Source organism: Austrofundulus limnaeus, unplaced genomic scaffold (assembly GCF_001266775.1).
Source record: "Austrofundulus limnaeus strain Quisiro unplaced genomic scaffold, Austrofundulus_limnaeus-1.0 Scaffold1808, whole genome shotgun sequence".
Taxonomy (NCBI): domain Eukaryota; kingdom Metazoa; phylum Chordata; class Actinopteri; order Cyprinodontiformes; family Rivulidae; genus Austrofundulus; species Austrofundulus limnaeus.
Window position 1 is genome coordinate 19436 of NW_013954210.1, and position 11815 is coordinate 31250.

The 11815-nt window shown below is 36.4% G+C and overlaps 1 protein-coding gene across 1 annotated transcript in view; it reads right to left on the bottom strand.

Moving 5' to 3' along the window:
* Positions 1-11815, bottom strand: part of ikbkb (inhibitor of nuclear factor kappa B kinase subunit beta) — a 25486-nt gene that overhangs the window by 9153 nt on the left and 4518 nt on the right. The window contains exons 3-6 of the mRNA XM_014033693.1: positions 7892-7986; positions 3687-3807; positions 2295-2364; positions 1283-1371 (exon numbers count right to left, since the gene is read on the bottom strand). Coding sequence (XP_013889147.1) covers positions 1283-1371; positions 2295-2364; positions 3687-3807; positions 7892-7986 — 375 coding nt within the window. The remainder of the gene's footprint in view (positions 1-1282; positions 1372-2294; positions 2365-3686; positions 3808-7891; positions 7987-11815) is intronic.

An 11815-nucleotide genomic window follows, 5' to 3' on the forward strand; every position in this document is an offset into this window, starting at 1 on the left:
AATTTAGAAAATTGTGCAATTGCTTTTTAACTAAACACGTTGAAATTTTTTTTAAGGTTTTTGTTCATTTTGGGTTGTAAACGAAGTACTACAGTCACTGTAATTTGGCTTTTACTTTGATTAGCCAACAAGCATTGTCATCACAATTAAAAGTTTTAAAAGTAAAAAAAAAGACCTCTGGCCGTAACTGTTTTTAAAAATTGGTAATATCAGTTGTCCTTTTGTAACAGATCTAGTTGAATGACCACTTCCAGAATTTGATTTGGGCAACAATGCACAGAGAGTTCCATAATTGGCACCTTGGAAGATCTGAAAATATAAATTAATACCTCTATACAAAACATAATTCTGAAAAGTCAAGGCATCAGACAATGAAAGAACTGTACAGTGATGAGTCCAACCAGGAAGTTTTTTATGAATTTTGTAGGCCCTGTTGTAGAGCCTAACTAACATTAACTGTCGACTGTGGATTCATATCAGCTGTGTGTCAAACACAAATATACTGTATTTCCTAAAATAATAATTTCACCTCACAAACTTATAATTCAGGATTCATGGCACATTCAGTTTATTTCTTGTATTCAAGAAACACACGTGTTTAAACCAAACTGTAAATTTAAACCCATGAAGTTTGTTGGGCTCAGTTTCAATAAACCCAGGTTATAAACATGAATATAACCTCTTTAACAAGTCTGGCCACAGTTTATAACATTTTCCTGTTTTCTTTGCTGGGCCGGAGTATGACATGCAATCATTTGTTGCATAATAGAGAAAATGAGGAGCGAGGCCTTCACACTGACTGAGTTTAAATGCAGAGTTTTAAACTCAAATGGAGCAGCAGACATTTATAATCAAAATGTTTGTCAACTAAAACCAAACAGGTAGACAACACCAAGATATTATGGCTAACCACAAGGAGCAACTATGATCTAGAGAAGTAAGGCACAATAAATACTAGGTGATTACTGAATGAATGCAGCTGGGTGATCGCAAAGAAAAGCAGGTGTGTGTCAGAGCAGCAACAAGGAAGCTGGGGTAAAATAGCYGCTATGAAAAAAAACTTTAAAAAAAGGCTAACAAAATAGGTAACAGTTGAGAAAATCTAACAAAGCTCAATGAATCCATCCTGAAAAGAATATCCACATTTCAAACCATGAAGGTTTTCCAAATTAAATATTCCAAAAAAGCATAAACATGTGGTTGAATATTGTTTTGTTTTTTTCCTTTAGTAACCCACACAGAGCAAAGGCCTCTTTGTTGTGGCTTGTGTTTCAAAACTCACCCTCTTCTCTCCCTGCTGCAGCACAATGTTTTCTGGTTTCAGGTCTCTGTGGATGATCCTCTTGCTGTGGAGGTAGGTTAAAGCTGAGGCTAAAAGATCGAAAAGAAGAGGCAGAGGTGGTTTGGTAGTTAAAGGTTTTAAAAAGATGAGGATTGCTCTAATTCTGAGCAAGTTTATGTAAAAAAAAAAAGCCATTTCAAAATTACTGATCAACCCTAAATCATGGCTTTAGTCCTGCAGAATTCCCTCAGACCTAATTTTGATGGCCATGTTTAGGTAGTTTTGATATCTAAAATGTAAAAACAAGAAGGCATGTTTTGTTCAGACAAAATGATGTAATTCATAAAACATTTGTATTTGTGACCTACTTTCTTATTTTGTGTTATAAATTAAAAAAACAGTTGTGTGTAAACAGAAACTCTGAAGTCACCTTGTTTGTGCGTCAGAGGGTTACTAATGTTTGTCTCCTGGTAAAAACCATTCAGCCGAGGGGTTTTTGTTACYTTTGGTGACCTGAATGAGTGTCTGAGCTTGTGGGTGTGGGCCGAGTTGGTGCCCTCACTCATGACAGTTAAAGAGGGATCTGCCGTTATCAGGAAATGTTCACCAGCTCACGTCAGGAAAAGGAGTTTCTGTGTGTGCAAACCGATCTTTCCTCACATATTTAAACACGTTCTGATCCACACCACATGTCGCTTTCTTCCAACTTGTTGGAATATGGGAGGCACGGTCTGTGCGGTCATATTAATTTACGACAACGTGAGTGTGTGACCCTTGACGTAAACCTCAGTGTGAGTGGGAGCGGTCGCTGTCGTGACTAAGCAGCTGAGGGTTTCGGGTCACGGATGACKTCATGTTATTCTTCACCCGGAAACTTTCCTCCTTACTACAGAAAACTAATCACTGTGCCAGCTCACCTTTTAATTAGTTCAATCATTATTTTTTACACAAGTAATCTGACACGGTTATGATAAGTCACGTTGAAGATGTATTTTTTGGACCAAATACTCACAAATGTCACATAAGAGAATCAGAACGGAGCCTTCCCTCATTCCACAGCAGTTCTCCAGGACGTTCAGATACTGCAGAGAGCACAAACACACAGCATCGAGAAAGCAACACAAGTCACCGAGGTTTATTTTTCTGCTTTTTACTGATGTTTTTAACTTAGCTTTTTCTCTGGAAAAACTACTTTCAGTATAGTTACTCAGAAAGGAAATCAGATGAGGCACAACTTGAAGCACAAACATAAACTTTAAACAAAAAGTAAGGAAGTTTATGTTTGGTAGATTATCTTTGTTTGAACAGTGATTCTGGGAAATAAATCTTTTACCAGGTGCCTGATTGGCATTTGGCAATTGTTTCATGTGCACCACCCACATACTCATCTCTACTGCTCATCCCATAAATGCATGTTCCTTATAAATGTGGCATAATTTAAAAGGGAAAAGAACAGGCTTTCCTACGGCATAAGATTGACTGTCAAGAAGCATTGTTACAACAAAGAAATAATCTACCAAACACAAATGTCCTTACTTTTTTGCTAACAATATATTATTGGATATTTTCCTCCATGGTGGCAGTTTTAATAATTTTTTTTCTTTCAGTTTTCTAAAATGAAAAGATTTGTATTCAGGTTACTTTTTTAATATTGTCACATTTGTTTAGTACAGAGCAGGGGTCTGCAAGCTTTACAATCAAAAGAGCCATTTCTGCTCCTCGGCTCACTAAAAAAAAAAGTGTCCGGAACCGCAAAACGTGCTACAATTGTGATTATCAACTGGTGGTCCGTGGACCTCTTCGAGTTTGTTTGGACCAGTGGGGAGTGGGGGGGGAGGCACTTAATAAAGCTAAAAATACATATAAAACAAAGAAATTAATCTCATGTTAAGCTTTGGTCAAAGCTTCCTAAAGCCACAGTTTGCAGACCCCTAGTATAAAAGGACCAAAACAACATTTCTACAGATCTGATTATTATTTAAATTTAAAGCAGTCCAATCTGGGGGTAAACATAMCTGGAAACCCTAAATGTTTTTTCTTTTAACCCACCAAAATAAAAGTTGCAAACTTGTGACTCCAACTATTGTAGAATGAAATATGCAAACATTGATAATAAGGCATTTAGAAAAAAAACGTGTTAATTATATTATTTTTCATCCATTTATGACCACTGTTTATATCTGTAACAGTTTAGGCTTAATATGACAGACATTTTACATTTGCTTTAATTTCTCTAAATCTTCCCAAGAACCCCTTAACTTGGTGTTTCACAAACTCATACGATAGTCCCAACACAAACTTTAAAAACACACCTTGGTGTTTCTGGAGATGGAGAACATTAGAATAAAGGTTACGTGTTAATTCAGGGTGATTCAGCTGTTCTGATCTGAACACAAGCTCTCACCTTTCTCAAATCTCCACCCTGACAGTACTCCATGGCCAGCAGAGGCAGATCATTGGTGGCCACCAGTTTCTGCATCCCCTCAGGAACTTCTCGAGCCGCGACCACATTAACATGATCCAACCTGAGTGACCACAAGTCCACAGATATCAGACAGTTTGTCCTAAAATAACATTTCCTGTCAAAAGCTCTCTGTCTTCTTTTAAAACTGAAAAGTTTGGTACCTTAAAATACTTATAATGTTTCATAGTTATTTTATACAATTAAACTTTTGACCTGTTTTTTTTTTACCTGCTCTTTTCTCTCAGTGTTTTCAGGTTCCATTCCTCTTTATTTAATCTCACAGAGATTAAATTAAGAAAAAGGGAACAGAGAGATAAACTCTATCAGATGTACAAGGATATTGTTTTACACTGTAACCATAACACTGAGCTGTGAAATCAGTGTTGTAACAGCTTTATTAGCAGGAAACATGGGTCTAGGCTGAAGTTTTCAGCCATTAAAATGGTTGTTTCTTCACATTTATAGAGTTTTGCTATGTTTTTGAATAATCAAACTAATTTGAAAATAACATACAAATATTTTGCACCTCCAGTTTTCCATCTCATCAAAATCATGAGGAATTTTCCACACATTTGTCCATAAATTCATTTTAAATGAAAAGGCAGAAGCTTGTTCTTGGTATGTAAGTGGTCTTTGAGTGTCATGGTCACACACCTTGGCACCCCTCAGGTTTACGATTTAATCTACGAGCAGTGTTTCCCAAAGTTGGYATCAGGACCCCTCTGTGGGTCATGAAACATCAAGTGAGGGTCCCTAGATGACCCATTTTTACTATAGTTATAAATAAATGAATAAATAAATAAATGAGTAGAAGTAGTATCAGTTATTAGGTTTGTTTACATTGTTTTTATTCCCATGTTTAACAGTTTTTTTTTAGCAAAGTTTGCATAAAGAAACCAGTAACATCTGGACTCAAGTTTCTGCAGCGGTTATTTTGTGGGCCGGAAGCCAAAAAGGTCGAAAACCYCTGATCTAGAGACCACTTTCAAAAATGAAGGTGGACAGACTCAGGCCAAGGCTTGTATTCATCAAACTTCTTKGATTTGAATTTTAGACTTAAGTGCTGAAAKTGTCTTAGATTTACTCCTTAGACTTAAGTGTAAAAYCAAATTAGRAAAATTCTTACGTCTAAGAATCACTCTTARTCTCCTGAAAAGTTAAGACTTCTCCAGAGGACTCTTAAGTGGTTAAGTTTTGCCACTAGGACTCTGAGATGGACTGAAGACAGAGAACAGCTGTCCTCCTCAAGAATCCTCTGCACCACCTCAGAAACTGCACTGAGTGTGATTTTCAGTTACAATACAGAGSAACTAAAATAAGGTGTGGAAAACAGGTTTAGTCATCAATYCAAGAGAAYGAAGGGGGGAAATGATTACCAGTAACGTAATGTTTGACRAAAAGGTGGATATTTCTAGGCYGCTTTTAAAATTGATCAGATTTGAGCAGACGATGCTGTCAAAAGTCTTGATTTGTCTCTTTTTGTCCCCACTGGTGATGGTGGGATTGAACTTTTCTTTTATTCTGTTTTCTTTCTTTAACTCAAACTTCACAAAATCTGGGTTCTCTGACCAGTTAGTTTAGGGAAGAGGGAGGAGGAGGAGGATAGTACAAATAACATTGCCTCAGGCTTTGAGACATAAAAAACAACAAGCTGCAGGTTTTGAAATAATCTGCAAGAGTTTTTTTTATTCATGATGTAAATGAGGAATTTTTATGTAATTTATGACAAATCAGTACAACGTGACTTGTATGAACATTGTGTCAAATGTGAACCTATTTTAGGATTTTCAGTTTTATTTTGACGTTTCTCAGAATATTCTTGAAGATGAAATCTGATGCACTGATTGGTCCATGCCCAGGGTTTTAACGACATCATCCAGGATCAGCTTCGCACCGCAGCAAAGTGTCGTAAATCAGCTCTAAGACTGACACGTAAGAATTACTTTTACGCTTCACTTAAAGTGAGACTGAGACACTTGATAACTGACTTTTACGCTCAGGTTTTAGCTAAGATTTTTTTCACACTTAAGTTCATTCTTAACAGCATTTTAAGAGTAATTRTAAGAAGCTGGATAAATACAAGCCCAGTTTTTTTTAAATAAATAATAATGATCAGAGTGTTTTTTTAAGATATAGACAGGTTTTTAGTTAGAGAGCTCCCTACAGGTGTCAAAATACAACTCTTGAGACAAATCTGAGAAGAGTTTGAAACACCTGCATCYATTTTGTGGCTATTTTGAGAGAAAACCTGTGACTCAGGTAAGAMCTAAAGTTTAGGAGAGAGGAAAGTGTGGCTGCAGAATAAGCAAAAAACTAGAAGTGATCTTATGTGACCCTCTTTTTTTAATCTTTTCTTGTGCACAGAGAATCACACTGGTGTAATAAGACAATAACCTGAAGATTAAAAACAGAGATTACTGCAAAAAAAAAAAAAAAAAAAAACTGAATCAGTAGTGGACACAGACCTAGATAAAAACCCTGTGAAGAATACAAACAGGGTTCCCGGTGCTTTAAGGTGGAGCTCAAATCTTTCTGCCATGAAAAATGCAGCAAGATTCCAAAGAAAGTGTCTGCTAATCTTTGCTACACAAGAAAAACCTGAGGCAAAAACTGCTTGAACAAAAAGTAGTATAAAGTGAAGCTTCTGAATACTGGCCACATTGTAATAAGCTCAGTATTATGCTTTTCAATTGTTAAAGGACAAAAACCTTCCAGCAAAAAAACTTTATAAAGACATTATGGCTAATAAACAAAGTGAGATGTTTTGCTGCGTGCGCCTAAATGTGTGTTAAGAAGCTGTAATTATATAATATTATGTTGCCATGTCCCCTGCCCTGCGGTTGTTCCAGCAGTTAAGCGTGGGTGAACGGGACGGTTGCGGTTCTAACCATGTCTGTTCAAACACAACACGCTTGTTAAAGTAAAATGAAGAAAAATGGTTTTGCATTCATGTTTGCACCATCAAATGGGGGAAACAACACACACACACACTTCGCAGCTCACGAACATCTCAACCCACATGAGCTGGCACACAACTGCAGGAATCTGACACCTAAAAAAACTGTTAACAGATGTGTTTGGGTAAAAAAAAATGAAGAGGCGGAATATTATGCTGCTAGAAATAACCAAAGTCATCAAAATAACCCAAACACACCACACTGCCCTAATTTTTTTAATGTTGGATTTTTACTATTTAAGGAAACGAAACTCGTTTTTGTTTTTGGAGAAAACTGGAGAAACAGACGAGTTCGTAAAAGTCAAATGTCAAACCCATAAACACCAACGTTGTCATGGGTCAAACAAAAACCAGCCTCACAAAACAGAAGGAGCCAAAACAATCAAGGAGTCTATTTTAGCATTTGTTTAAAAAAATACATTCATTTCACTCAAAATATAGAAAAAAAAGAAATTCAAAGATTAAAAACACAAAATTTACACTTAGTTTATGAAAGTTATGCATATTGCTCTTTTTATTTATGATGGTATTTATTATCTTTTTACCTAATGTAATTTTTTTGCTTTTTAACTTCTATTTATTTTTCACATGTATATATATTTTTTTCTCTCATTGCAATTTTTTTTTCCATTTCGGTTTAAACTTTTCTCTGAAGCTTTTGTTTTGTGTCAAGTTAGGACACAGTTTAATTATGATCCCTAAAACTGAGAGTCTGCTGGATATGGAAACTTAACTGCAAAACACAATAAACTTATTTGGAAACTAATTAAATTCGCCACTTAAATCACCAGATTTCTTTAACCCATTCTTCCGTCTGTAAAATGATTGAGCTTTGGTTTAACTCGAGGAGAACACAGACAGAAGAGCTGCTGCTGATTTAAATTAAACTTTGGGTCAATGTGTGCACAACGCCTTTTTGAACTCCATTTTCATGTTCAGACATTTTCACCAGTTCACTAMAAGTGTGGTTGAAATGTCCCAAACTTCAACATTGATTTATTTTTATAAATATACCTGCCTAACAGGAACATTTTCTGCCTTGTGTTCATAAACAGATTTTGTGAACATTCAAGGTAAAATAATTGTTCGATTCAGTAACCTTGAATGGTTGAAAGAAAACGCCAGAGTTATAAGACTGGACTAAATGGATACTAGGAAAAGCAAAGAGATGCAAGCATTTGAAACTGACCTCTTCATGATCTGGATCTCCAGAGACCATCGCTCCTTGTTTCTCTCGCTCAGCTCCTGACGACATTGCTTTATGGCAATCTGCTCCTCTGTGTCCTAAAAAACCCACAACAGGCTTAGTTTTTCATCATTTCTCACAGCTTCTGTTGACATACATTTATAAAGGACCATTCTAGAATAATAATAATAATAACGTAAAAACAAATCAAAGCATCTAAAACAAGTCAGTGTAAAATACATCAAAAACTGGCTAGAGTTCAGAGATGTGACAAAACAAAATGCTTTAACAAGAATAAATCCAAAAGTCTAACAAGGCAGGAAATTAAAATTTGGGAATCCAAAACCAGAAACCAGAGAAAGAAAAACCAACAATAGCTCAAGAAGGGAGCAAACGTCACAAAAGGAAACCTGGTAAAAACTGGACAATAAATTCAAAGTAGACTGAGTTTCAAAATAGTCTGTACACTGTAGACTGAGAGACCAGCCTAACGAACAACAGGTGTGCTAATGAGTAAATCAGACCAGGTGTGTGAGAGGAGCAGCGAGAAAGAGCTGAAACAGAAAACTGTAGCGCTACGACAGCTTCAAAAATGTTTAGTTTTAAAACCTTAACAAAAAAAAACTTTTTTACCAAGTTGGTTTTAGTAATAACTTTAATTTGCTCTAGACAGTAAATTTGATTTCCTAAAATAATTTCTGCAAGCTAGCTGACTAACAGTAGTTAGCACAAGCTAGCTAGAAACTACCCAAGTTGTAATTACCTAATAACCCAGAATACACAGTATATTTAATTTATTTATTTTTCTTATTAATGAACATTAATACAGAAAAAGGCACAAGGTGCATTTCAAAAGCAAATATTTCAAATAATAAAAAAAATGGGTGCACCAAGGAGGATAGATTAAAAAAAATTGAAAGTAAAAGAATTGAACGTTAACATAAAGTGRTAGAGTTTAGATACTAAATCATACTCTTCAATAAAGAGCACAGGTTGTGAGCATAGTATGCATCATTTTAAGAGAATTGCAATACAAAGTAAAGTCATTATGAAAAAAAAAAACTGATATTCGGTTTAATTTTAAAATAATCCAGATTATGTGTTGTCCTTTTTACCTCCATTGGTAACTGTAATTCAAACGAGTCATTTTAACCAAACTTAGGTAGAAAACTTGACCCGACAAACCGTGTAATACTGAAAACCCTGCTCAGTTAAAACTAGCTCAGGTAAAACTTGTGTTCTGAGGATTTTTTGACAGAACAGTGACTTTACACCCTCTTGATACACACAGCATACATACAACAACAAAGAGGTTTAAAATAATTTTTTAACCCAACTTTAAGGCGATTAAATTCCTCTTTTAATTTAGGACTGAATGTTGGAGTGTTTATTGATGCCTTTGAGTGCAGAGCACAAAAAAAAAAAACAAATCATATATATTATATTTATAAATAAAGTAGTGCTGGGCGGTATACCGTTTTGTACCGAATACCGGTTTTTATTTTTGTTATGATATGAATTTTTTGAATACCTGATATTCCGMTTTAAATAGCGGAATGTTTCGTCACAGCCGCCAGTGAACTGTTGTTTCCCGGGGGACATTTTTCCTTGCTGCACCGCTATGTGCGTTAGCATGCTAATGTTTGGAGCAGCTAGTTGCCGCCGCGGGTGGCGATTCTGCTGCTTATATTGACTGACGTTTAAAAAAACATCCCATTTTCACCGTCGCTGAATGTAGTAAACACCTCTTCAGTGACGTGTACAGTTAGATTTAACGCGGTTAGTTAATATGGAGACGTTATGCTGATGGAGACTTAACGTGGTTCTATTGTGAAAATCCTGCAGGAAGTYGTTTGTAGTGGAGTTAGAAATGACTGGTGTGCAAGATGAGTCATGCTGATAAGCTTTAATAAATAATATAAAACAATAAACCCGATCATAATCTTTTCTTAAACCTCCTCCTTCACAACTGGACCAAAATGCGTGACTACTGTCTSCAACCACCAGTCAGAGAAGAACAGACACAGAGGAGGGAAACAGCGACACAGACAGAGGTACAGTAAAAGAAAAAAGTCAATAAGCAGGGTTTGTACATTTTATTATCAGCTGAGCTGTGATGAAAAGAAAAATACCGTCAAATACCGTGAAACCGGTGAAAATGTTGAAAATACCGTGATATAAAATTTTGATCATATCGCCCAGCTCTAAAATAAAGCCACACCCGTATCCATCTGACTACCTGTTTCTCGTCAAGGAAATGGTACCACCCCACTTCCCATCTCTGCTTACTTAATTAAATCATGACCCACCCTGCACRCACTGAACTAATTATAACGCAGTATTGTCACTGAATGCAGAAAGGCAGGAAATTTCCTATATAGGAAGTTTATTCATGTCAGCAGCGGTGCCAGCAAGTCCTCCAGGGTGAAGTGTTTTTCCATCCTCTCCTAAAGTTTAGGTTGTACTAATAAAAACCCACATCAGTCCATCTTAAACACAGTCTCCTTATTTATGATTAGGCACTAAAATATGATTTGATGTCGAGTCTAATGAAGATTTAATGCACTGCACACGTGATTATTATGATATTTTCATATTTTGTGTACTGAATCCACACAATGACATCGCCTGAGTGTGACCTGGTCCTGAAAGTGATGCTGAGTAATACAACTGAAGCACAGCTGTGAAGGAAGCGGAAGGGTCCACTAACCGGGAGTTCACGTTCCCATAATGTCCTATAATCTTGTCATGCGGTGACTTAGAGACGTGTCATCATGAGAGTTAAAAAGAATCGTTTCAGCTGGCCTGAGTTTCCTGGACTGATGTCATTCATTTTCTCTGTTTGATGCAGGTAAAAAAAAAAGTTCTTTTCAAACAGACCCATTTCCTCTTGTCTGCCTACAGACAAGAGGTTATATGTCATTTTAAGTTCAGCTTTGTGTTCAAACTAAACACGGGGAGCCTAACTGAACATAAACCCTGGCACAATAATGCACAGCTATAGGTGAGGTGAAACTGAGGGGTTAATAGGACGGATAAAGATAGAGACAACTGACATTTCTAAGACATTAAACAGGTGTGAGTGGGTGTGGCCGTACTGAGGAAAAGCACTGGGAAAATGAACTGGTGGCACAAGGGAAGCCAAAGAAACAGAAATAAAAACCCCAAAAATACTGAAAATAAACAAAAAATGAACATCCCTAAGAACAAAACGCAAAAAAATTACCAAAAAGTAACACAAAAACACAGATCCTGACAAATAAATCTTGGTTAAGAACATCCATAAATGCCATCCTCAKCCTAACCAGAACTTAGAGGACAAATCTACTTAATGTTACAGAACGTGATGCTGTAAAATCCTGCACTCATTGGGCCTCATGCAAGAACATGTTCGTATTCTTATCCTAAATTTTTCTTATCTTTGTTCATATGAAGTGTTCGTACGAACATGTCACGTCAGATTCAACAAACTCTTCTATCTTCAGGAAAAGTGCGTAAATGAGCTGCGTAAATTACACCTGTTCGTATTCAGCTGCTCGTGCACGAGGAGAGGTTATTTACATAATTACCACCCCAAAAACACCATATAAGGATATACGTTTCCCGCCCCACATACCAGGAAGTGTCCATTCATGAATGACATCGCAGTGTAAAAAAGAACTTAACGAGTTCGGAGATTGAAGTCCTGCTCTCTGAGATGGAGAAAAGAAAATCTGTCCTTTTTAGCAGCGTCATGTGGAATTAAAGGAGCTGCTTAAAGGAATGAAATGTGCTGTTAATGTCGTGTCTCCTGTGGGTCGTTACAGCCATATTCATCTCTCTAGTCCTACTCCGGTTTTTCTTTGATCAAATATTTTTAATTTAAGTGTAAACACCTGTATTACTGTGTTTACATTTATTCAGAAGAAGAGTGCTTACGCACCGCTT